At 35.3% G+C, this 27,085-nt stretch overlaps 1 protein-coding gene across 4 annotated transcripts in view; it reads left to right on the forward strand.

The window, feature by feature from the left end:
- The window catches only part of SPOCK3 (SPARC (osteonectin), cwcv and kazal like domains proteoglycan 3), a 483,277-nt gene that overhangs the window by 154,266 nt on the left and 301,926 nt on the right, over positions 1-27,085 (forward strand). For 3 of the 4 annotated variants that reach the window (XM_045463719.1, XM_045463712.1, XM_045463701.1), the window contains exons 3-4: positions 11,111-11,119; positions 11,211-11,256. In XM_045463719.1, coding sequence (XP_045319675.1) covers positions 11,111-11,119; positions 11,211-11,256 — 55 coding nt within the window. The remainder of the gene's footprint in view (positions 1-11,110; positions 11,120-11,210; positions 11,257-27,085) is intronic. The other variant, XM_045463708.1, reaches the window with a different exon arrangement.

A 27,085-nucleotide genomic window follows, 5' to 3' on the forward strand; every position in this document is an offset into this window, starting at 1 on the left:
AATGAAGCATAATAAAAATGATTAAGAGGACAGACTCCAGAAACAGGGCGTTTGGGTTTGAGTCTTGTATCTGATAGTCCCTGGTCCGGAGACTAGTCACATAGCCTTCCCTCATCTGTAAATTGAGGTAAAGAATTACACCCATATCACAGGGTGATTACAGTGTTTGAAGAGTTACTGGTATATAGAGTAATTACTAAAGGTTATTATTGTTATTATTCTATGACTCTGGACTCTGTGTAGGTATTAAGGACTTACGCAAATATACCAATATCTTAGTGTTTGTAGAAGCCATGTGGCAATCTTAAAACATTTCGACTAGCTTTGAATCTGTAAATCGAGGAAAAAAAATATATCATGCAGTGGCAAGTCCGGTTATGAGTGTGCCTGTTTGCTTAGCAATCTTGCCTGTCACTATACCACCCACCCATCATCATTATTTTCTAACATACCTGCCCCCCCCCCCGTTTCCCCCCACAGAATTATGATCAAGCAATTCTGGCACACATGGATACTTGCTTACAGTAGGATCCCATATTCTGAACTACTTGTAGTTTGCAAGACTTGACTTCTCTGTGCTTTCTAGTGTCTGCCTACATGTCTTTTAATTTGCTGGTGCTTCTGCATGAAACATCTCTGCTTGCCAGTTTTCAAGCTACAACTATGAACTGTGAGGCTATGTTCTCTGACCCTGAATATATCAGGATGAAGCAGATTTAACACTTCGTATGTAGCTATGCTGTGTTCCTGCCATGCTGTGTCTCTATAGACTGTAAATTACATGAAAAACATGTCTATGTATTTTCATCTCTAGTGAAAACTAGATATTATTTTTTAAACACTACCATTGAGCCATATTAAAAATTGTTTGTTTTTGAGTACATTTAGAAGAAGGAAAAAGGAAGCAGAATTATATATTCTATATCTCAGATGTGTGAAACTTTCTTTTTTTTTTCCAAATTGAAACACATGTATTATAGATATTTCTTGCTTTACATTAGATTATTCTAAATGAATCTTGTTTCCTTCAAATTGTTCTGGTAATTCGAGCTACAAAGTGCAATTAGGTGAGAACATCTTGTGCATTTCCTTATGAGTTTCATTTCTGCACTCGAGCGATAGTTTTTATGTTTTTCTTTTTTAAGGATAAGAAAACTGTAGTGAGAAATAGTAGGCAATGTAGATTTATTTGCAAATCCAAGGAATTGTGAAAAGTGTATGTTTGTGTACATATTTGCATGCATACTTCTTGAGAATGATTCTCCTTTCAAAACTGATTTCTGTCAAATCATAAAATAAATTACAGAGGAATATCATATTTTATTATTTAAAGTGCATATATTATTTAGTGCCTTGCTTAATATAAAATGAAGTGGGTGAATTTCAACCATACAACTTTTTGGTTTTTCTTTTGATTTCAAGGGAGGTATTTTAATGCGCTTTTCCGAATATCAACTCAATTCCATGCACACTTCTACATGTAAGTGTCAGATTTTCTTCAGTCTCTTGTGTGGACTTGATATAGCTATGGTAAATAGATCTTCACTGGTTTAGTTCTAAAAGGGTGTGAAATAGCGATATAAGTTGTTTAAAAAAACTATAAATTTAAAATGTTTATAATGTTTGGCTGCTGGTATCTAAAGTTACTCTTTTCTGACTTCCTAATTATATATTTTGGCTATTATATTGCCTAACGAAAAAAAAAAAGCCTCACAATGAAGCACAAGTTTAATTAATTAGTGGACACCTCAGAAAAGCAATTTGCACTGGTTTAAAAATGTGTTTATTCTGTAGATTGCTTATTGTAGAAAAGTCTATTAGCATGCATGCAGATTGTAATTTTTGTATTGGTTTCTATCATGTGTCGTTTAAGAGTTATTTAATGTTTTCTATTGTGTGTAGTTTATTTTAATTAGAGCTATAAAGCACACAACTCTTCATAAGATTACCTATGTCATAAAATTTTACTCTGATTTATCTTGGTGTATGCTTTAATGCACAAACACATTTTCCCATGGTTAAATTTGTTGACAGTTCTTGAATTTTGATAAGTGTAGTCTAGGGGAAGTGAGAATGAACTGATGTGTGTCCTAAATCACATACCAATTAGAAACAGATTATTGTTATTGATTTTATTTTTATTATCATAAGGAAAATATTATTTTAATGTAATTTTTGCAACTGCCTAATGAGCTAAAATTTTTCAAACTTTTGGAAATGAGACATTTGATTATTCATTGGATTCATATAATTTCATCAGAAAAAACTGCAAACACAGATGCATGAAGTTTGGGAGGCTTGTGTCTAACTGCATCCCCTATATCATATCGATTAGTGTTGCTCAAGGTATGGTCTGCACTTGAATGCTCGTCTGCGACCCGTGTGGAATCAGTACAGAAACAGGGAGTAAAGATTGAAAGAAATGCCAAAGCAGTTTGAGAAAAAATATATATTGATTAACTCTAATACTAATGAATTTGGGTTTATGTTTTATGTGTATATTTTTATTTCATTTTTCAAACAATTCAATTTATTGTCTTTTTTCCCTTTTTGTCCTTTAAAATGTTTTAAATATAATTTATTGTCAAATCGGCTAACATACAGTGTGTAAAATGTGCTCTTGGTTTGGAGGGTAGATTCCTGTGGTTCAACGCTTACATATGACACCCAGTGCTCATCCCAATAAGTGCCCTCCTCAATGCCCATCAACCCATTTCCCCCTCTCCCCAATGCCCCTTTTTCCCCTGCCTTTTGTTCTGCAGTAGATTTGGAAAAATGAAACTGGTTCTTTACCACAGATAGTTTTTGAAACACTGCTATATATGTAGTACAGGTATACACTGTAGGCTTTTTGAATCCTGAAATTAAAGACATGAGTGGGATTTGAAATTCCTTTTCTTAAAAATCTTGACAATAGAGTAATGAAGTGTCAAATGAGGAAAAGAGTTTCCAGCACCCCATCTTGGTATTGAACCTCTAAGATGGCCCCTGATGATCCCCACATGTGGTATTCATGCTTTTGTGCTTGCATTTTCTGGACCTAATAACTCACTTCCAAGAAATAGTACAACAGTGGTAGGAAACCATTCTGAAATTAGCTTTAAAAAGGCCGCATTCTATATTAGACATCTTCTCTCAGTCTCTGACAAGAGTCCTCACTCTAAGGAAAGCCATGTTGAGAGCTGCCCTGCAGAGAGGCCCGTGTGCAAGAACAGGAACCGAGCCAGTGAGGAACTGAACCTCTCAGTGCAAAAGTTAGGAAGGAAAGCAAACTTGGCAAAAAACTGTATGAAAGATCAGATGATCTTCCCTTGGTCAAGCCTGCAGAAGAGAATGCAACCCTGGCTGGTACCCTGATTTCAGCGTTGGGACAGACTTTCAGGCAGAGGCACTCAGCTCAGCATGCCCAGAGTCTTCACCTTTGGAAACTGTCAGAACAAACAGCCACTAAATTGTGGCATAATTTAGTATGCAGCCGTGGACAACTCATCCACCCTTCTTAAAGAGAGAAGGAGGTATCTCATCTATGACCCATGCACAGAGAATGAAATGGATTCCTGGCAACTTTTTGTAACCACTATCTTCCGTATGTATAATCTTTTACTACTAATTGTGAATCCCCAGGATCCTGGGCTATTTTTAAAAACTACGGTGTTGATATTTTTGATAGCATTATTGTTCCGTGAGTGTTTTCAGACACCTGGAATCTAAAACTTAAATATTGGGACAGATTCCAATATACATACATGACTACATTTTTTAATTGAGCAAAGGATCATTTTTAAAGAAAGTTTTCTTATCTCTGTAATTCTGAAAACGAAGGAGAAGAGAATAGCCACAAAGCAAAGCTTGGAGAGCAAGAATAAATTGTACTTTGGGTCAAAGATTTTGCAAACCAGTGAACTATGAACATAAACACTCTTAACTGTAGATAATAGCAACTATGCATTAGAATCTCCATTTATACATGATGACATCAAATGATAAAAGTAATGAAAACACGGGGCGCCTGGGTGGCGCAGTCGGTTAAGCGTCCGACTTCAGCCAGGTCACGATCTCGCGGTCCGTGAGTTCGAGCCCCGCGTCAGGCTCTGGGCTGATGGCTCAGAGCCTGGAGCCTGTTTCTGATTCTGTGTCTCCCTCTCTCTCTGCCCCTCCCCCGTTCATGCTCTGTCTCTCTCTGTCCCAAAAATAAATAAACGTTGAAAAAAAAAATTAAAAAAAAAAAAAAGTAATGAAAACAAATAAAAAATTGCCTGCAAAACAAAAATGAAAATGCAGTGTGAAAAAAACAGCTTCCAGTTTGTGTTTAAAAATAGGTATGTTGAAAAAGATAGTCCCAGGTATTAGCCATGATAAAAGACCCAGCTGAAAAAAACTGGAGTTAACTTATAAATATGTTCTCCCTACTCCTTAATCTGAAGAGTTCATTTTTTGATGTTACAGAGAAAAAAATCACAAAAATACGTCCTTGACTCAATAATTAAATAACTAACACAGTTTTGTTTTTTAAGATAGCACATCCTAGGGGTGCCTGGGTGGCTCAGTCGGTTAAGGGTCCGACTTCAGCTCAGGTCACGATCTTGCGGTCCATGAGTTCGAGCCCCGCGTCGGGCTCTGGGCTGACGGCTCGGAGCCTGGAGCCTGCTTCCCATTCTGTGTCTCCCTCTCTCTCTGCCCCTCCCCCGTTCATGCTCTGTCTCTCTCTGTCTCAACGTTAAAAAAATTAAAAAAAAAGATAGCGCATCCTAAAAATAATAAATATTTTGCTTTCATTTATGATGATTAACATTTTTTCATTTAACACAGCATTTAGCTTATATTTTGAATTGTATTCTATTTCACTGTATATGTAAAGATTTATATCAGACTGATAGTATGTTTTGAACATTTTCATATCATATAAATTCATTTTTATTTATATTTGATATGATGAACCATTCTTATATTTGAACTGTACTCAATATTCAGTTACCTAGTTTTTTTAATGACAAATTATGAAAACACAGGAAATACTGTTATAAATACTAAAGAGATGTGAAATAAATAGGAAAATATTAATATTTCATTACTTATTTGCTACTTACTGTTTTCTATTAATACCTTACAATTTTGCTCCAATAAACAAACAGTAACTATAGCTTTGATTTACTAATGTGAGAAGTGTCCTAGGATTAGAAAAACTCTTATAATACCTACAGGCATTTTATCTTAATTTATTCCTTGTTTTTCACTTCAAATTGAGGATCATGAGGTCATACAGAGGACACATTTGCAACCTGTTTCTAAAACACTTTTTTTGCGTCATAAAGATTTTGAGAATCATCATTCTTAGTTAGTTCAAAATTATGTATCTTGATTTCTTGTGCTGATATTTGAAACACCCATTCGTAGATTATATCCAAAGCTAGATGACAGATTTATAGTCAGAAGGGGGAAATGAAATACTTGGAAAATTTACAAGCTTTATGATTTGAGGATTCAATCACAAAGATACAGAACATTAAACACCTTAAACACGTTTTTCCTTCAAAAAATTTTGTTTCCCTATGTGGAAATAGAGCGGTATTACATTATTGTTTTCTAATTTTTAAATAAGTGTTCTTTTATGGGGGGAAGAACAATATAGGATAGTAGTACAGGGGTCTTTCTCAGTATAAGACCAGCTTGGCAGGATTTCAGACTTTTTGGCCTTATGATCTCGGTCATAACTACTCCACTCTGCCCTGGTAAACACCCAAGCCTACATAGAAGGTATGTAAAAGGATGGGTATGGCTGTGTTCCAATAACACTTTAGTTATAAAGCAGGTGGGGTCTGGTCCATGGGCCGCAGTTGCTGACTTGTTTTATGGTCAAATATTTAAGCATGCAGGCCCTGGGCCACACTTCTGGGGTTCAAATCCCACCTCTATTTCTAACCTCCCATGTAAGCTTTACCAGATACTTCGTTTTTCCCTGCTTCATCCTCCTCATCTATAAAATAGGAGTGATATTAGAAACCCTTACCTCTTACAGATGCTGAGAGTAAAGTGCTTATAAGGGTTCCTGGTATAGGGTGAGAGAATAGGACTCCAAGCCACTGTTTTTCTCAATTTCTTTGTGTGTATTAATGTTCTTATAGTTATAAAGAAGATTCCCAGTATTTAAAAGTCCTTATTTCATTTATTAAGACTAAGTATATTTTATGCTTTTCCCTGGTGTTAGTTAGTGAATTACAAGTTTTGTTTGTCAAAGTAAAAGTGGCCATATATATTCTGAAGGCATTTAACTTCAATTTGCAGAGATTTTCAGAGACAATTGAGGAATTCCCTCAATGGCATTGCCCTTTTGCACAATTCATTTTATTTATGTGTTTAATCTATGGTAAGTCAGGGAGCAAAAGTGCTTTCTAGAAAATAAAGGGCTCACCAAAGTGTTACAAATGAATTCTTTCAGGGTCCTAGGACATCACTTGGAAAAATGAGTGGTACTTTGATAATAAATGTGACATTTGGGGGCCTGAAGCAGATAGTTTGTCTCAAATAGATAATTCGTTTATATCTAGACAAAGTTTACTCACTCTATCTCGTGATCAAGTCATGTGTTAAGTTTTTCTACACAGGGAAATTTCCCCTTTTGTGGAATTTACTGGCTTAACTATTATACAAGCCACTCTTCCCATAATATGGTGAGATATGTAAATGAGTTTGTCGGAATAGATAACATATTAAAAAAAAAACAGATTTCCAATGCTACTTTTTAGCTTATAGAAGTGGCAGTGCCTCACAGTTTAGCTTAGCTTTTGAAGCACAGTAAACAATAAGTGTTAATGTTAGTAGAGAAATTTTGAAGTTTTGTCTGACAGGGTTTGGGGAACATAATCATGAAATACAGAAATCCTAGGAAATTTACCTTCCTACTCCTCAAGTTGGGTTCACACAATTGTCATCATGGTGTTTTTACTTCTGCGTACATATAGAAAGGCTAACCAATAGTGTTTTACTTCTGCGTACGTATAGAAAGGCTAACCAAGTTTCTGCCAATAAGTGGAGTAGTTGCTTATTATACTTAACCTTTGCTTTGATTCTGGAGATTTGAATCAAAAAACAAAATTGTTGTTGAAAGTTTAAAAATTAGGGATCTTCCTATCTTTTATGTTCCCCCTAAATGTAGACATTTTGCTGGTTTGCTTGCTCCTTGGGAATAAATAGAATCTTTCAGTGTGGGACTTTTGGCCCAGTCTTTCCTCCCTTGAAGAGAACAAGGGACCAGAAGAAACACTCTTCATAATTCCTGATGTGTGTGTGTCATCTGAACCTGAACTTCTCCAACTGGGGGTATTTCTTATAGTTGTTTTTGAAATCCCAGGTTGGCTTATTTGTGATCTAAATTGAAGCTTGAGAACAACCAATTTTTACACAAAGCTTTTTGAGACAAAAGAGATTGTGCCTGAATGAACACTTATGTGAAAATACTTTTATCTCTCATTCTGGCAAAATTCCTAAGATTTAATGAGGTGAAACCATTTTCGGGGGAAAAAAAGCCTAGCGATGTGAGAACACAAAGAAAAATATCTAAAAATAGCTTATAGGCAAACTACTTTGCTTTTCTATGCTGTTTCAGATCCCCACAATGGCCAGACATTGACATTGCCCTTGACTTAACCAAAAGAACTAGGTTCATGTTTCACATTATGATTATAAATCTTTAGATAGCTATGGCCCCAAATTAACCCAACATGACCGTGTTAATCATTTTTTTTCCAAGATGTAAATTTCTTATTTGTAAAGCTATCTTGGAAAATGGTGTACTTCAAATAAGATAAAGCCTGTTACTTTTTTTATCAAGTTTTTAATTTTAACTCCAGTATAAATAACATGCAGTGTTATATTAGTTTCAGGTGTACAATATACTGATTCAACAATTCTATACATTACTCAGTGCTCATCATGGTAAATGTATTCTTAATCGCCTTCACCTATTTCACCCATCCCCCCACCCACCTCTTTTCTGGTAACCATCAGTTTGTTCTGTATAATTAAGAGTCATTTTCTTGGTTTCTCTCTTTTTTTTTCCTTTGCTCATTTGTTTTGTTTCTTAAATTCCACATATGCATGAAATCATATGGTCTTTGCCTTTCTCTTACTGAGTTATTTTGTTTCATATTATACTCTCTACCTCCATCTGTGTTGTTGCAAATGGCAATATTTCATTCTTTTTTATGACTGCCTAATATTTCACTGTGTATATATGCCACATCTTCTTTATCCATTCATCTATCGTTGGACACTTGGGCTGCTTCCATAATTGGGCAATTGTAAATAGTACCGCAATAAATTAGGGGTGCATATATCGTTTCAAATTAGTGCTTTTTGTATTATGTGGATAAATACCCAGGATTGCAATTACTGGATTGTAAGGTAGTTCTATCTTTTAATGTTTCCACAGTGGCTGCACCAATCTGCATTCCTACCAATGGTTCATGAGGGTTCCCTTTTCTTTACATCCTTGTCAACACTTGTGTTTAATAGTTTTGATTTTAGCCATTCTGGCAGGTGTGATGACTGTATTATTCTGAGGGAGTTAATTCAATATGGCTGAGGTTTTGCCATGGACATATATATATATTATATATATATAATATATATAATATATATATATATAAATATATATATTATATATATATATATATATATATTCTCCAATTAATTCCTGCTAATCCGTATAGATGTTGATGTTTTCAAACACCGTGTGGCGTCAACATGTTGCTTTCACATTGTTGAGCTTCAGTGCTAATGATGTTAGTCTCACATCTGTTCCTCGTTCTACTTCTCTTTGATATTTTATGAGTGGAGTCACTACTGCAATGAAAACTTACCCACATCTTCTTGGGGGATGTCGCTGATAGCTGTACCACTTTAGATGAGTCTGAGGTGATAGCAGAAAACTTGCCTTCTTGCATTAACTACAATCATAAATGATAGGCTTTAAAAAAGTTCACCGCATCTTACATTTGATATTTGGGAAGGCATGCAGTTTGGACATCACTTTCAAAAATGTTTTGAGGAATTCATGGTCCTTTCTAAGAAACCAGAAAAATTAAAGGACTTCGTTAGCAGTAATGAGAGGCTGGCCAATGGTGATGTTGCCCAAACATACCAACAGAAATGAACCTGGCACTTTCGATAAGCAAGTATGCTTTATCACCTCTTTTATGTTGCATATTGTACAGATATTTATATTTTTTATAACTAATCCCCACAGCACCTTTGCCATATAGGTAGGTATTTTCCCCCCAACTTTAGTTGCAGGAATCTGAGTTTTACATCGTTTTCTAAAATGATGCAGCTAATAAGTGCTAAAGTCAGACTTAAATTTAAGTTTTCCTGTCTCCAAACCCACCACTTATTCTCATTGTCTAGTTTTCATTGTATGTTTTGTTTTGTTATGATTCAGGAGAAATTCCAACTCCTCCCCGTGTGTGGAATGACTAATAGTCATCATCCCCACACACCGAGATGTAATTTAAAAAACAAAAGTTATTAAATGAGTGCATTATGATTCTCAGCCAAAGTTTTGAGACTTGAGTGGAAGAATTTAGTTTGAAAGTTTAATGTCCAAGAATTCTATTATTCTGTAATGGTTTTACAAAGATATTTTAAGGAGGGACTAAGTAATCAATAAGTTTTTAGTTATCCAGTTGTGTGATCTTCCCTTCACCTGATCCTAGATAACTTATTGCAGTGCCTACTAGTGGAGACAGCCATACCACTGTCTTCACATAACCCTACTTCAATCTGAATATAAGATTGATAGGAATAATTTCTGAAGTTTTCTTTCTTCCTTCTTTGCCTTTCATTTGAAATTGGTAAGGTGGGAAGGTGGTGATGAGTGATTGATTAGTCACAATAAGGAAGAAGTTTTGCAACAGTTTAATATTTTTTAATATTGTAATTTGAAGGAAACTCTACACCTGATGTGGGGGCTCAAACTCACAACCCTGAGATCAAGAGTCACATGCTTTGCCAACTGAGCCAGCTAGGCACCCCTAAAATTTTTCACTAAGTAAAATAGGGAAGTGTATTTATTTCTGTAATTAAAATGTGCAACATTTTTCTCCTTGAACATCGGGGTTATTAGCAAAGAGGTTAGAATGAAGATTCAAAGAATCTGTACTTGACCTTTCTGGATTCCCTGGGTTCTGTAGATTTCCAATGCATTCACTTTAGTGGGTTTAAGAGTGTGGAGTTAGGAAATGTTCAATCAAGGAGTCTCACCATGATTTTCTGCTCTTTCTTACAACAGTGACAATAGGTTATTAATTTGAAGAGTTAAAGTGTGTTTTATCTACCATAAATGATGATACAGCTTATTAATTTGCACAGTTAAATATGTTTTATCTACCATAAAATGTGATATGTATGAGGGACATCTACACGGCTCTAAGGGTGGTAAAACAGTAAATACAATAGAGTTAGTCAATGTGCTTTGCTTTTTAAAAAATCTTTTCAGTATACATTGCCCCGCATTACTGTTGTATAGTCATAGTCATATTTACTGAATGTACAGTAAGTATATTGTAATGATTCTTTTCCATATTAAAGATTTCAACTTGAGGCAAGATTTAATTAGGCATGCATTTTTCTTTCAAGCTTCCAATTACATTTTGATGAACTCCTTGGATATTCAATTATCATGTGACTGATTTGCATAAAATCTACTTATACTATATGGGCTAGTGCAGACTCACTTGGTATTATTGCTGCTCTATTGATGGTTTCATTTACTATTGTACTAGTGGAAAAATGAAGCTGTATAACTGGAAACTGGTAAGATACCTTCATAGCTTATTAGCTTAGGGTAATTATCTGCATGTTCTATCGCACATTGAATTGCAACTGAAAGTATTGCATTATAATATTTAGGTGAAGTGGCAACGAAGAATAATTAAATTATTATACTAAACATTGACTTGCACTGAAAATGAACACATTTATTGAAAAACATTTCTATAACATGTAAACAGTGTGTTCCCTTTTGATAACTATTGTTTCTCTCTTGTTCCTCTTTTTATTTTTTTATTTATTTGTTTTTTTTTTTTTTTTTATAATTTGCTGCTTGCCATTGCAGGAAGTAGAGGTTTGTATTAAGCTTCTGTATTTCATATTTTATTCTATATTTATAATTTACTTACTCGTATACACTCAATTCACATTATTTTCTTCCTTAGGATGATTATTTCCACACTTGGAGTCCAGGAAAGGCCTTCGATCAGGGTAAGAATCTATTTTATTTTTAAATTAAAATCATTACATATTTATAATCAGTGTACTTTAAACATGATATTTGTTATTGGTTAGCTTCTTAAAATACTAAATAAGAGAGCTTAGATAATGGGACAATTCATACAAAAATTAATTACAGTAATAAGCGAATTAGGTAACACGATTATGCCAGGATGTCTTTTATGTTTAGATACATACCTTAGATTACTGATTTAGCCTTCTGAACTTTATCGTGCCCATTTTTATTAGTTGATACTAGTCACTTAATCCAGTTTTCAAGTATATTCAAGCACATTCACTAGGATATAGATTTATTTGTGCAAGATTTCAAAACAGATGACTTTATAGTCTCTGTTTCAGTTAGTAAAAACTTCCATTTAAAACAGAGCAGACTTGAGACACCTGGGTGGCTCAGTGGGTTAAACGTTGGACTTTGGCTCAGGTTATGACCTTGTGGTCTGTGAGTTCGAGCCCCGCGTTGGGCTCTGTGCTGTCAGCTCAGAGCCTGGAGCCTGCTTCAGATTCTGTGTCTCCCTGACTCTCTGCCCCTCCCCTACTCATGCTCTCTCTGTCTCTCAAAAAACGAATAAACGTTAAAAAATAATTAAAAAAACATAAAACAGAGAAGACTGATAATTCGACTCAGCTGGGGTCTTAGTAAGACCCAAAAGGAAAAGTTATATATAAAACTAAGGTTCTCCCACATCCACTCACAGTTTGTGCTTCTCTTTATGTACTGGAGAAGGAAAAGCAGGAAATATACATGAGATAGGAAGATGTGCATGAGAATAGAAACACCAAGCTCAATGCAATCATAAACTATATAAGTAATTAGATTTGTTTGCCAAATTCTGTAATATTCGAACCAGAGACTCTTCCTTTTAAAGTCTGGAAAAAAAGAAATTTCTGCTTTACATTGACTGAAGTAACGTATTAAATATATTACTTCCTGAAGGAGTACCATTTAAAAATAGAAATCATTTTTAAAAATTTCTTTTTAATTTTTACTTATTTTTGAGGGAGAGAGAGAGAGAGAGAAAGTGTGAGCAGGGGAGGGGGAGAGAGAGAGAGGAGAGGGAGACAGAATTTAGGTAGGCTCCAGGCTCTGAGCTGTCGGCATAGAACCCGATGCGGGGCTCAAACTCATGGACTGTGAGATCATGACCTGAGCCGAAGTCGGATGCTTAACCAACTGAGCCACCCAGGCGCCCCAAAATAGAAATAATTTTTAGGAATGAGTTGTAATGTGTTAGTAGGGGAAGCTTGGGGTACTTGGCTATGTCATTTAATATGTGTAATGAATGAGTTCTGAGTGGGAACCAACCTGGGTGGACCTAGCTGGGGACTGTCATCAACATTGATGGTAATCTGCAGTGTGAAACACTCATTCATATCCAACACCCCCTTTAATATTAGTTTGTTTCTCCTATATACTTCATGTAGTTTTATTATTATTATTATCCAGAGTGTTTATTTGTAGAGTCTACATTTTATATTCAACAAATTTGTTTTTGGATTTGATTAACAATATAAGTCAAGCCAACGGTACTCAAAGACAGGCAATTAAAAAGCGTAATGACATGCAGACTGAGTTATATCTGCAAGCTTTCTTGGGAAATGAATTTTTATGATGGACTCATAATCTTTGAAAAATCAGAATTTTTTATGAAATGGATGTTAACACTTAAATTTGCCATACTTGGTGCATCCAATTACAATAAAGATGCATGTGTGTGTTTGATAATTTGTTGAACTAAGTTTATCGCCCGTTAAGAAAAAAAAAAAAAGGAGAAGAAGGAAAGATTGCTGTAGGCAGCTGCCAAACCCTGGTAAAATTGATTCAGTTTCATTTTCAAAGCGGCTTTTAGCCTACTAATTTGTCAAAAATATCATATTTATTGGGTAGAGGGAAGCTCATGACATGATAATAGCTAATATTTATAGAGTGTCCTATATCCAGTCACTATTCGAAGTATTCAGTATATTAGTTCATTTAATCTTTGCAACAACCTTGTCAAGTAGATGAAGAAGGTGAAGTACTTATTGAGCTCCTACTCAAGATGATATTCCTGCAAAGTGGCAGAGTCAGGATTTGGATTCAGGCAATCTGACCCCTGAAACCCATGTCCTAATTACTATGTGGCACTGTCACTCATATGATAGCATTGAAATGAAATAATGACATACTATTTTGAATACCAGATTTGAAACAATATTTTGTAGATTATCAGACCCTGGGTTTTGGCTGATTGAACATGCACAGTTGATGTTTTGCATCAAAAGAAAAAAAAAGGAAATTGAAAAAAGTTAGATTGAGATACATGTATTTGTTTTCTATTTGTTTTGGCTTTCAGTCCTATTAACTAACCTATCTGTAGACCATACTGAGGAGTGACAAAAATTATCCTATTCTCATGTAGCTCTGAGTAAGATAGATAGTTCACATCATTTGGATAGAGGAGCTTGAGATATGCTGATTTCAATGCTTCTTGTTTTTTTATGAGGAAAAGATCTTCTGTTAAGTACTAGTTTCAAAATATGATTGAATTTTTGAACATAATTTATGACTTTTTATGAGTAGTTTTTAAATATATCTCTCATGGTGTATGGACATCGATATCACATCAATATAAGTTGATTTTCTGCAGTTTCTTTTTTGGGGGTGTTTACCTATTTCTTGAAAAGAATGAAGAAAAAAGTTATCTTAGCATTATATTTTATATGCTGATATTATACCATTTTTACAGTATCTATTTTAAGTTATATTTTACTTACTTTTCAATAGACTGGTCCAGAAAATATGCAGAAATTAAAGTACTACTCATGAAAATATTAATATTTCATGACAGAAATGGCATTTCTCATCACCAAACCGTTTCTACATATATGCATAAATATGCACATGCATACATAAATAAGCATACATATATTTGCATATGCATAGATACACACGTATTTGCAGCTACAAGCTTTCTTCTAGGTAAAACTCAGATGGTTGTTCATATATATAGCTTATTTATCTTGTGGTTTCACTGTGACAAATTTTCTTTTTTTTAAAGTTTACTTATTTGCTTTGTTGGCGGGGAGGGGCAGAGAGAGCAGGAGAGAGAATCCCAAGCAGATTCCACACTGTCAGTGTGGAAGCCTGAGGTGGGGCTGAAACTCAGGAACCATGAGATCGTGACCTGAGGCAAAATCAAGAGTTGGATGCTTAACTGACTGAGCCACCCAGGCGCCCTGACACATTTTTTATCTTGTGCGTTTCCTTTCATAAGTCAGAATATTTTTTACATTGATTTCGTTTTACCACTAAAACAGTAAGAGTTTGGGGAAAATGTAATAGTTTCAACTGAATTTAAGTAAAACTATTTTGGTGATGGAAAATTCTGCTTTATAATAAAGTAAAGCATACTGGTGCCAAATATAAATTTCTTTTTATTTCTCCACATGGAATTTTCTGTGCCATTACTTTTTTTTTAAAGATTATTTATTTATTTTTGAGAGAGAGAGTGAGCACAAGCAGTTGAGGGGCAGAGAGAGAGGGAGGGAGACACAAAATCCAAGGCAGGCTCCAGGCTCTGAACTGTCAGTGTAGAGCCTGACACAGGGCTCAAACCCATGAATGATGAGGTCATGGCCTGAGCCAAAGTCAGATGCTTAACTGACAGAGCCACCCAGGCTCCCCTATGCCATTACTTCTATTCATTAGTGTGGCTAATCATGAGTTGACAGAATAGAATTGAAAGAAGTTTTTTTTTTTTTTTTTTTTTTAATTTTTTTTTTTCAACGTTTATTTATTTTTGGGACAGAGAGAGACAGAGCATGAACGGGGGAGGGGCAGAGAGAGAGGGAGACACAGAATCGGAAACAGGCTCCAGGCTCTGAGCCATCAGCCCAGAGCCCGACGCGGGGCTCGAACTCACGGACCGCGAGATCGCGACCTGGCTGAAGTCGGACGCCCAACCGACTGCGCCACCCAGGCGCCCCTGAAAGAAGTTTTAATGAGGATATGTATCTTCTTGAATAGGACATGAAGATTTAATGTTTACTGTGACAAACTTAAAGGAGAAATGCATAGATGAACCTAGAAAAACATTTTAAACAATTCAATAAATTCTTTGAATAGATAGGCTAGAGTTGTAAAAAGCCAGTTTTTTTTTTTTCCTTTCATGCCATTAACATAAAATTGTTTCTGGTCATGGATTAATTTGTATTTATAATAGATAAGTCACTGAATTTTTTTACAGGAATTCCTGTCAGTTGCTTAGAGAATCTATTTGTACTAAAGTGTTATATGTACAAGGATCACCTTTTATTAAAAAATTATTTTCTCCAGTATATGATATCCAGTTGCCCGGAGACAAAATAGTTGGAAGCAAAATGTGCTTTGCGTATATTTCCCTAATTTTACTATCTAATCCGGCTTGGAGTTGTTCCTCTTGGTATCCACTATGGCAGCGAATTACAATCAATAGGCTAATAATAAAGATGCTGAATTTAAATAGATTGAGAGATTTCAAGACGAATCAGTTTCACGTTGTTGATGTATTTCCCCTGCTCAGGCAGATTTCTGGATTATGGAAGGAAGGGTGAGGAGTGTGATTACTGACAGATCAGCATACTTAAGCCACTTCACAGACCCTTGTCAGGGGCTTTCTTCCTAAATCTGGAACTCTGTGCAAAGGGCAGCCTGAATTCTACTGGCTCATTAGTGGCATGGAAATCCACACAAGTTCCTCCAGAAGTTGTGTGCTAGGAGACCGCTGCTAAACTTAAACTGCTGAGTCTAGGCAGGAGAGACAGATGCGTGAATAGCTAACCTGGTATCTATATAAGCCATTCTTGCAAGGATTGGTAGAAAGTTAGAACAAAGACTCAGCTCTTTCGAAGGACAGTGGGATGCTCAGCCATATACTTATTCATTGTTTCTCTGTTATCAGGATCAGTTATTAGAGTTTCATCTGCTCCCCATAAATTTCCCCATCCTTTGCAAAACATCTCACACATACAAACAGTCACATCCTGACATGTCCCTTTGCAATCAGTCTCTGGCTTCAAAGGAAAAGCTGTTGAGATTTCCTCCGGAACTTTTATTCCCTTCGATGAACAGAGCTATTCATTGTATTATGGTTATAATTATTTTTGAAACTGAGAAAGACTAGTGTTTGGAAAATGCACCACTGACTTATCTTTCCCTCCTTAAAATACTCGAGCATACTTTTTAAGGCATAGTATATGTGGATTGCACAATGTAGGTATTGCCTCTCTCCCAGATGACTTTAATTTTCACTTGTTTATATGAGGATCTTTGTTTTTCATTGTCTTAGATGGTATTTATTGATAGTAGTCTGAAACAATAGGTAGGTCTGATCCATGCTTCACAATAGAGGCATGGTAGTACCATAATGCTGCTTTGTTTGAGCACTTGGGGCTTTTGGCATTTTTCTAGTGGAAGAATTGGTGTTCTCAGAATTGAGATTCAGTGGGGACAATATGCAAAGATAATTATATGATCATAATATTTTCTAAAAATGCTTTCAATCGTTTAAAATGTAAATTCCGAACCGTTAATTGATCTGAATCATTATTTGATCAACTCCCAAGAATTGATTTAGTATTTTTGTATCATTTTGGACAAAGTACTTGTTAGGTATTCAAGTGCTAATAACCATGTCATTTTACATCATACATTATTTATATTATCCTTGTTGGCAACTTTGGCTTATGGGAGCCCTGTAGAAAACCTGCAGAAAAATAATATTCAACTTAGAAACTAACAGTTCATGTTCATTTGCTCTATGTTGGGTTTAGTACCTAAGAGCTGCATAGTGATTCTAAGTGAGAAATGTACTTTCTTTTCCTATCAAATTCTAATGTTTAAATACAAGAATGTTATTTAACTTGTTTTACCCAACAATCTAGGAAAATAAATGTAGGAATATTTCATAAAATATAGGAATCAGAATCGTACATTGCTCTGTTGTGTTAGTATTACTTTATTCATTGGATAATAAGCATTGTGTAAAGGATTATATTTTTAATTTACAAGATAAAATGAAGATTAATAATACTTCATTTGGTTCATATCACAGACGTGTTTAAGAAGGTAAATTATATTTCTTTCCTTTTAATGACCTTATGTGTTACTAAATTATGACTCAAATTTATAGAGCAAGAGATTGATTAAATATACTTAAAAGACTGTAAGAAATAAGATTCTTATCTCAGACCTTGTTAACCTAACAGAGTAATAAGTATTGTGAATATTGAAAAAAAAAACAGTAGATACATATGGAAGTCATATTGTTTAAAGTTTATTTATTTTGGGAGAGAGATAGAAAGAGAGAGAAAACATGAGTGGGGGAGGGAGAGAGAGGGAGAGCGAAAGAATCCCAAGCAGGCTCTGCTCTCAGTGCAGAGCCCTACATGGAGCTCTATCCCACGAACCTTGAGATCATGACCTGAGCCGAAAACAAGAGTGGGACACTCAACCAGCTGAGGCACCCAGGCACTCAGGAAGTCATATTTAAAAAAAAAAAATTAATGTTTTCATTATTATTTTTTTTGAGACAGAGACAGAGCAAGGGCAGGGGAGGGGCAGAAAGAGAAGGAGAAACAGAATCCAAAGCAGGCTCCAGGCTCTGAGCTGTCAGCACAGAGCCTGACAAGAGGCTTGAACTCATGGACTGTGAGATCATGACGTGAGCTGAAGTCGGACACTTAACCGACTGAGCTACCCAGGCGCCCCAGGAAGTCATATTTTTAACAAGAATCTTCCACTGACTAGAGAGGTAATGTTTAGTCCTGCCTACACATGAAAATTACTAAACATTCATGTAAAAAGCATGATCTGGGACTGACCCTGCACACTTTGTGTATGCAAGCCTCTGTGTGTGTGTGTGTGTGTGTGTGTGTGTGTGTGTGTTTTAAATAAAATCTATCCTAATGAGTGTGAATGTGTTTGTCTTTTAAAATCTGCATTTTTTATTTTGTGCAGATACAGTGGGGAATCACAGGGTATAAGTAATTACTTATCAAAATAATTCTTCTCAGTGATTCTGTTTGCAGTACAAAGAGATATTTCTGGTGTTGGTGGTACAGTGGTGAGCATAGCTGCCTTGCAAAGAGATATTTTTGTCCAGATAGCTTTATTTTGAAGGCAACCACAAATGTCAGGAAATTTTAAATAACCTAGTCACCTTTTCAGATCTGGTACCAGAAACAGGTGCTAAAAGGGTTTAGGAATGGGTTTTGGGGATCAAGGAAATCCCCCCAAAATAAAAATCATCATTACCACTGAAAAAGTACTTCCTATGTGTCAGATATTATATATGAGACAATCATTGTACTAATCTTAAAAAGTGGATATAGTCTTTAATTTGCAAAAGAAACTGAAGTTGAGAGGGGTTGATAAAGGTAACAAAACTAGTAAGTGTTGTGGCCGGGATTAAAATTTTATTAGTGGATTAGAAATCTATTTTCTCTTTCAGTATGCAATATGGCTTTAGATTTAGCTCATCCTGTATGCACATTTTTGGTCTGTTTCTCAACTCAGAGATACATCGTTTTCATGCAAAGACATGGTAGGAATGACACAGGGGAACGTAGGTAGCTAAAAGGTCAACCATCAGGTACACATTGGATCACATTTAAAATTGCTCCTAACAAGGAAAGGATGCATTTATAAATTTTATTCTAATTTTCAGAGTGTAGGAATATAGATTTTTAAACTCACTTATATAATTGTTATCTAATAAGTACAAGTGTTGTTGCATTGGGGTGTATTTCTATCGCCTGGGAATGACTTACAGCATATCTGTGAGACAAGAAATTCTTTCAAAGATGTACAAAAGCTTCTGAGGAATTCCTTCTTGGAAGTTACTTTTCACTGATATCCTGGCCACAATTCTCACCCCACTTCCTTATGTGAAATGTGGAAAAGAAGTGTATGTGTTTGTAGTGCATTAAAGCATTGGCATTGAAACTTAGGGGCGGTTTTGTTCAGCCACTCATACGGTTAAGGGACTTTTGCCCTCTTAACTGTCTCTTATGTCCAGCCTTGACTTTCCATTTGGATATGCCGTTCCATCTTCACAAAACACTTATTATTTGAAAATTGCTTCTTAAACTAAAATCTGTTTTTTTTGTGTCCAATTCTTGGCCCTGTATTCTTGATCAAGAGTGAGTAAAGTCAGCCTTCTACATGAAAATTATTTGAATATTTGGAAGTAGCCAGTATGGTACTCTTTTTAGAAGACTTTAAATTGGTAATCAATTAATTTTAAAATTAGTGAAAAATTTTTGATTAGAATACTATGTTGCTCATCATATAGATACATTAGCCACAGTTTCTTTCAGTTCTAACATTTCATAAATACGTTTTTTTATAGATTGGCAATTTTGTTATTTAGTCCTAGATATTTTTTTTTCTCTCCTCTTAAGCATATTTCTTGATAATTCTACCAGGCTTTCCTCCTTTGTGCATTAATTGCATGACATAGCTGAAGTAAATGGTTGATCGGCAGGAGAGTTGAGTGGGCATTTGACTGGGTTATCTAGACATGAGTTTAAATCACTATTATGGCAATACAGGCTATATTACCTTATGCAAGTAATTTCACCATTATAGAGTTGTTTTCCCTTAAATATGAGTTAGTTCCTAATGCACATAGTTGTGAAACAATATAATAGTAAATTCCTAATTCACATAGTTGTGAAACTGAATAAAAAATTTTGCAAAACCTATGCATTCAGTAATATGCGAAATGTTCAGTAAGTGCTTTTCCTTCTCTCGCTCCTATTTCTTCTGAATGAAATAGGTAAGCTTTTACTGCTTTTATGCATTTGAAAACACGTTTTGTCCTAACATAGGAATTTGTTCATTCTATGTAGTATTTCAATAATCAGAATGGCCATATAAATTATTGGACTCCTGAACAATAGTTACTTTGAGAGTTTTTATGAAAAATTTATCTTCCTTGACACATTTGAAGGAATTTGTAATTTTTAAGACTTTGAATGAAACAAACTGTTGCTTTACCATATTAACATACCTTACAGTTTTGTAATTAACATAATGAGATGTATTAGGCTTATATGTGGCACATGTGTATGCTGAAAAAGAATATCAGTGGTGGAATCAATAATTCATATTTTGTTTTTCCAGCTTTTCCAATTGTTAATATAAAACTCAATTTTATACAATTAAAAGACAGACTTTGTAAAATAGTAATATCAGAAAGTCTCCTTTGCTTTATTATTATTTTTTTAACTTTAAATAATAAAGATATTACTAAGGCTTTTAAAAAATAGACTTTATTTTTCAGGCCATTTAAAATTTATAGCAAAATTGAGCAGACATTCCCACATACCCCCTTTGCCCGGACACATACACAGTCTTCCCCATTGTCAACATCCTCCACCAGAATGAGGAACCTGCACAGACACATCGTAATCACCTAATGTCCCTAGTTGATGTCATTGTCATGGTGTTATACATTCTGTAGGTTTAGACAAATGTAGAAAGACACGAATCTGTCATTACGGTATCATAGAGTGTATTTACTGCTCTAAAATCCTCTGTGCTCTGCCGATTCATCCCTTCCTTCCCCTAACCACTGGCAATCACTGATCATTTTACTGTCTCCATAGTTGTGCCTTTTCTAGGATGTCATATAGTTGGAGTCATGCCATGTGTAGCCTTTCCAGACTGACTTTGTTCACTCCCAGTATGCATTAAGTTTCCTCCGTGTATTTTCATGGCTCGATAACTCATTTCATTTTAGCATTGAATAATATTCCACATAGTTTATGTATTCATGCACCTACTAAAGGACTTCTTGGTTGCTCCTAAGTTTTGGCAATTATGAATAAAGCTGCTATAATCAACTGTGTGCAGGTTTTTTTTGTGGGCATAAGTTTTCAATTCAATTGGATAAATACCAAGAAGTGTGATTGCTGAAACATATGGTGAGTGTATGTTTATTTATGTAAGAAACTGCCAAACTGTCTACCAAAGTGGCTATACCGTTTTGCATTCCCTCGAGTAGTAAATGAGAATTCACACCACTTATTTGCATAATTTGCTTGCCCTTTAGGTATTTCAGACTGCAACCCTTTCAAAGCATCAGGAAATAAACCATCAACTGTTTGCCCATTTTATCTAGAAATTCTGTGTACGTGTTCAGAACCACTTGATTATTTCTGATTATATGCGAGCCCATCTTTTTAATCTTAAGAAAAATATTATTTTACTTTATAGAAGGTGTTTTAAGTATGAAAAGCTCTTAAATATGGATTATTTTTCCTTCCACATATTAATTTTGGATATGTTGGTAGATCAGGGATATTATAATCAAGCCACTCCTCAAACTCACCTGGGGAGTATTTTGTGTACATAACTTCATACCTTGCCCACTGCATTGTCAGCTCAAGGAGTGGATCCCTTCCCTGTACTTTCTACTTCTCACAAACTCTCCAACAAATGCATTCGTTCTCGACCTGTTCTGAGCTTAAGTTAAAAAAAAAAAAAAGTTACGTAACTCCTTATTCTATTCCTTGTTTTTATTCCCAATGCTACAAGTAGCAAATACATTGCATTATCTGTTACTTTGGGATATTTATTACTACGTCTGCTATATCTAATTAAATGACTAAAGAAAAGCCTAATGAGTGGAAGAATGGGAATTTGAGTATGATTTTTTCTCATTCAAATACAAGCAGATGAGTTTGGTTATTTGATACAGTACTGATTTTTGAAGAAGTTATACTTTATTGTGTTTAAGTTATAATTTACATTTATTATTTAGTTTATTGACAGCAATTTGACTTCTTTAAAGAGCATTTTCCCAGGATTTTCATGTACATTGTTTCATTTGACCTTCACTCACACACAAAATCTTTCAAAGTTTACAAGGGGAGTAAGACTGTTGTTAATTGTAACACATGAAGAAACTGGAAGTAATTTGGGTTTTGTTTGCTCAGGTTACATCAATATTCATAAATGCAGTTGAAATTAGTATTCAGATCTAGATACTAATCTTGTTTTCTAACATGTTTTTGTTGTTTCTGTTCATTTATTAATGGTTTAATAACAAAACAGCCTACTAATTTAGCTCACTTTGTTAAAGTATAATTTTCAAGTGTCTAAAAAAAGCTGCCATTTGTTGAAGACTTACTACATACTATGAGCATTTAGCTTTTATCTCACCCAATTCTCAATATGAACTTTCATTTTTATTGCTTTTATTTTGCTCCCATTTTTATTCCTTTCCATGCTTCCATTACACTGAGGGAGAAAATTGATGTTTAGTGAATGAAAATAATTTGCCCATGATCATACAGCTATTCAGAGTAAGAACCAGAATTCATATCTATTTCATTTGATTCCAAATTCTGAGGCTTCTCTGAATCATGACTTGAATCAGCTTTTATGCGGCATGGTGGGGTGGGGGGGGGGGAATCTAGCTATTTCCATGATTATTCATCGCAACTTCAAGTTAAACTTCTTAAAGAGGTTGCTGTTGCCACTAAAAAAGGATTGAATTCCTTCCACTTAGTGTAATTGCACAAAATAATTTAATCCAATGCATTTGGCTTCTAATTTCTGATCTTTAAAACGAAAGTATGCAGGGGTGCCTGGGTGGCTCATTCGGTTAAGCATCCGACTTCGACTTCGGCTCAGGTCCTGATCTTGTGGTTCCTGGGTTCCAGCCCCTCGTTAGGCCCTGTGCAGACAGCTTAGAGCCTGGAGCCTGCTTCAGATTCTGCGTCTCCCTCTTTGCCCCTCCCCGACTCACAGTCTTTCTCTTTCTCAAAATAAATAAATAAATAAATAAACATTAAAAAAAAGTTTAAAAAAATAAAATGAGAAGTTTGCAGAGAATGATTTCAAAGCTTTCTTGTAGTCCCTAAGTTTTATTTTTCTGGTATTCTGTAAGTCCTGTTAATGGCACGTTAATGAATACATCTTTGAATATAAATGTTGGCATGTAACAGTTCTGCCAATAATTTTTATTCATATTACTTTTTAAAAAGAGTAGCAGTTTTTCATTAGAAGGATTAATTTACTTTTCAAGAGATTTTGGCAAAAGTAACATTTTAGAATAATATTTGGAGAAAACTTGGTTAGCAACTTACTTTATCAAATTTATTTTAAAATGCTTTATCATCAGCATATAGCTGGCTGACTGAATATCAGTTAGTATTTATTAGGTTTGTACATTTTACAATGTTCTTATATGTTTCATATGATTCAGTTTCATATGATTGGAAGAATGGGGCTTGCTTAACTTTACATCATTTATCACCTAGCCCTGTGCCTTCCCACTACAGTGTAAAATTATTACCTACTATTTTTTTTTTAGAGAGAGAGAGAGAAAGAGAAAGCACCAGTAGGGGAAGGGGCAGAGGGAGAGAGACGTAGTAGGAGAGAGGGAGAGAATCTTAGACTTCGCCCTCAGCACAGAACCTAATGCAGGGTTTGATTCCCCGACCCTGGAATCACGACCTGAGCTGAAATCAAGAGTCGGATATTCAAGTGACTGAGCCACTGAGGGGCCCCTTACTTACTGCTTTTAACCATCATTATAAACACAAACTAATTATGGCCATTCTGCAGCGGAGATGGTTGTATATCCAGTTAAATACAGAACATTTAGAAGTTAAAATAAATTTTAGTGCAAGACAGGCAACAACATGTTTAAAATTCCAAACTTTAATGCAGGACAGGAGGCAACATTATTTTAGGAAAGTTTTATGGGCTTGGAAATCAGGTAGTATTGGGTTTGAGTCTGGGCTGTACTATTTATAGCCCTTCAAATTTGGATAAGTTAATTAACCCAAGGCCAAAGGTAATGTTTGCAGATTAACATTTAACTTAACCCCTGAAGGCTCTCAAGAGATAGTTAATAAAGAGGCAGGGAAGAAGATATGTAAGAAAACACATAGGCTGTTGTTTAGGTTCCAAACATCTTAACTGTTTGCATAACACTGTGGTATATATATTTCACACATTTAAAAATATTTTCTCTTTTCTGTGGAATATTAATAACTGGATTTATAGCTAGTTTATAGCTAGTTCGGGTGTATCTTTTAAGAATTTTGCAAACTGTAACTTTTTTTTTCCTCAACAACACTCTAAAATGTTAAGAATTCTTATCAAAAAAGAGACAACCCAAAACCAGACTCTTAACTATAGAGAACAAGCTGATGGTTACCAGAGGGGAGGTGGGGGATGGATGAAATCCGTGAAAGGGATTAAGAGAGCACCTTTTTCATGATGAGCACTGAGTACTGTATGAAAGTGTTGACTCACTTTATTGCATACCCGAAACTAACATAGCACTGTATGTTACACAGCGTATGTTAACTATACTGGAATTAAAAAAGGAATTTCCATCAAACAAGGGATGAATGACCATATAAATTCCTGCTTAGTTTTGACACTCTATACTGCAAATTTTGTGTAAATTTTGAGCACTGTTTTGTAGTAAATGAAGGTAGGAAACGCACCTATGCATAAATTTATATCCCCAACCCATTTTAAATCGAAAACTTTGAGAAGAAAATAGAGCTTTTATACACACACACACACACACACACACACACACATAATTTTATATGTATATGTATGTGTGTGTGTGTGTGTGTGTGTGTGTGTGTGGTCTGCTGTTAGTCCTAGAAATAAACTGTTTCTATTAGCAAGGCTCTCACTATTAGATTTTAATGACTATTGTCTCTTATAAGCTAAGAGTCAGTAGTATGGGTTGAATTGTGTGCCTCAACAAGATTATGTTGAAGGCCTAGCCTCCTCATACATGTAAATGTGAGCTTATTTGAAAATAGAGTCTTTGCAGCTATAATCAAATTAAGATGACATACTAATTTAGGATGAACAGTAATCCAACATGGCTGAGGTCCTTATAAAAGGAAGAACAAATTAAGAACAAAATAAAAACATTAAAACAAAAATAGGGACGCCTGGGTGGCTCAGTCGGTTAAACGTCTGACTTTGGCTCAGGTCATGATCTCGCGGTCCGTGAGTTCGAGCATCACGTCGGGCTCTGTGCTGACAGCTCAGAGCCTGGAGCCTGCTTGGGATTCTATGTCTCCCTCTCTCTCTGCCCCTCCCCTGCTCATGCTCTGTCTCTCTCTGTCTCAAAAATAAGTAAAAAACATAAAAAAAAAAAAAAAACTAAAAAAAAAGAAGAAGAAGAACAAAATAACAGATAGACACATAGGAGAGGGCCGTGGGACCCTGGAGCAGAGATTGGAGTTATGCTGCCAGAAACCAAGAAACACCAAGAATTGCCAACAGTCACCAGAAGCTAGGAGACATGTGGAGTATATTCTCCCTCTGAGTATGCGAGAAGGCACCAGTACTTCTGACACCTTGATTTCAGACTTCAAGCTTTCAGAAATGTGAGAGAATAAATTTCTGTTGTCTTCAGTCACACAGTTTGTGGTACTTTGTGATGGCAGCTCTCAGAAATCAAGACGGTCAGTGTCACCAAAATGATGTTTAAATAATTCCTATGATTACTAAACTTATTTCAGAAGCATAATGGTTGATGCAAAAATCAACACAGAGTAATGTCTTCCCTTGATCTAAATATTGAAAATAGCATATATTAATTATAACTTTTAACACATGAATTTTTGAGTACATAACTTTTTATATAAAGAGTATGTGTGTGTGTTGGATGAATGTTCTTCCTTAAGCAGTATCTGTTTTTCTGGCTTCACCATACTGATTTTCTTTTGGAAAAACATACCTCCTTCCCCAAGATTTCAAAGGTTGATATTGCCCCAAACCAGGGAGTGCTTATGTGACCTACATCTGAACAAATACAGTCTTCCTTGTCCCTGTTCTCAGCAACTAGTTTAGGGATGAGGACATGACCCAGATCAGGCTAGATTTAGAGGATGTGCAGGGGGAATTATAAGAAATAGAAGCTCTCTTTTTGCAGGTATAACTATATAATATGACACAAGTTTGGAGATATCCAGAGTGACGTTAACAAGAGTCATAAGCACAGTTCAGTTATAAAATGAAGCAAGTAGAACCTAGCCCAGAATAGTTTGGGCATATCTGAAATGGTCTGTGACCATAGGTTCCTTTAACTTTTATTTCTTTTAAGCCAATTTTAATCAATTTCTCTTATGTCCAACCAAAGTATCCACACTACATAGAAACTACTACCTGGAACTGAGTTGTGAGAAATCCTAAATGTTTGTAGTTGGTCGAATTGACGTAGGGTTCCCAATCTTGTATAAGAAGTTGTCATGCCATGCTTTATTATAGGAAGGCCGTGGCTATTCTGTGGCCTCTTGACTCTGGTGTCTCATAACATGTACCTGTTGAAGCTGGTCCTTTCCTGGACCATGAGTTAACTGTGCTTTTTCCTGGAAAGTCTAGATGTTGATAATACATATGATTGCATATGTCCCAAAGCTTTGCTTCATTTCTATGGCTGCTCTTGTCTTGTGTCGGTAGCTTAAAAAAAAGTAGTTTAAAAAAATAGGACATGAGAAACTTCTGACCTTCATAAAACCTAAAATTTCATATTATGTAATTATATTTGGAGGGAGGTTCAGGAAAATATTTAATATAAGTTCTGTCAAATTAAATGCTTGGTGTGAACCAGAGTTTCTTCAAAGGTCAGAGTCACTTCCTCTCATTAGTTTTTCTAGGTGCCACATTAATCTATGGCAGCTTCCTTGTTTCTCTCTCATTGACTCCTTGTGATGGAGAGTTTGAGGGCCTCCTGGGAGCTTGTGCTGGAAGAGTGTGCATACGGAGCTTGACTTATGAAAGCAG

This window comes from Leopardus geoffroyi, chromosome B1 (assembly GCF_018350155.1).
Source record: "Leopardus geoffroyi isolate Oge1 chromosome B1, O.geoffroyi_Oge1_pat1.0, whole genome shotgun sequence".
Classification (NCBI taxonomy): domain Eukaryota; kingdom Metazoa; phylum Chordata; class Mammalia; order Carnivora; family Felidae; genus Leopardus; species Leopardus geoffroyi.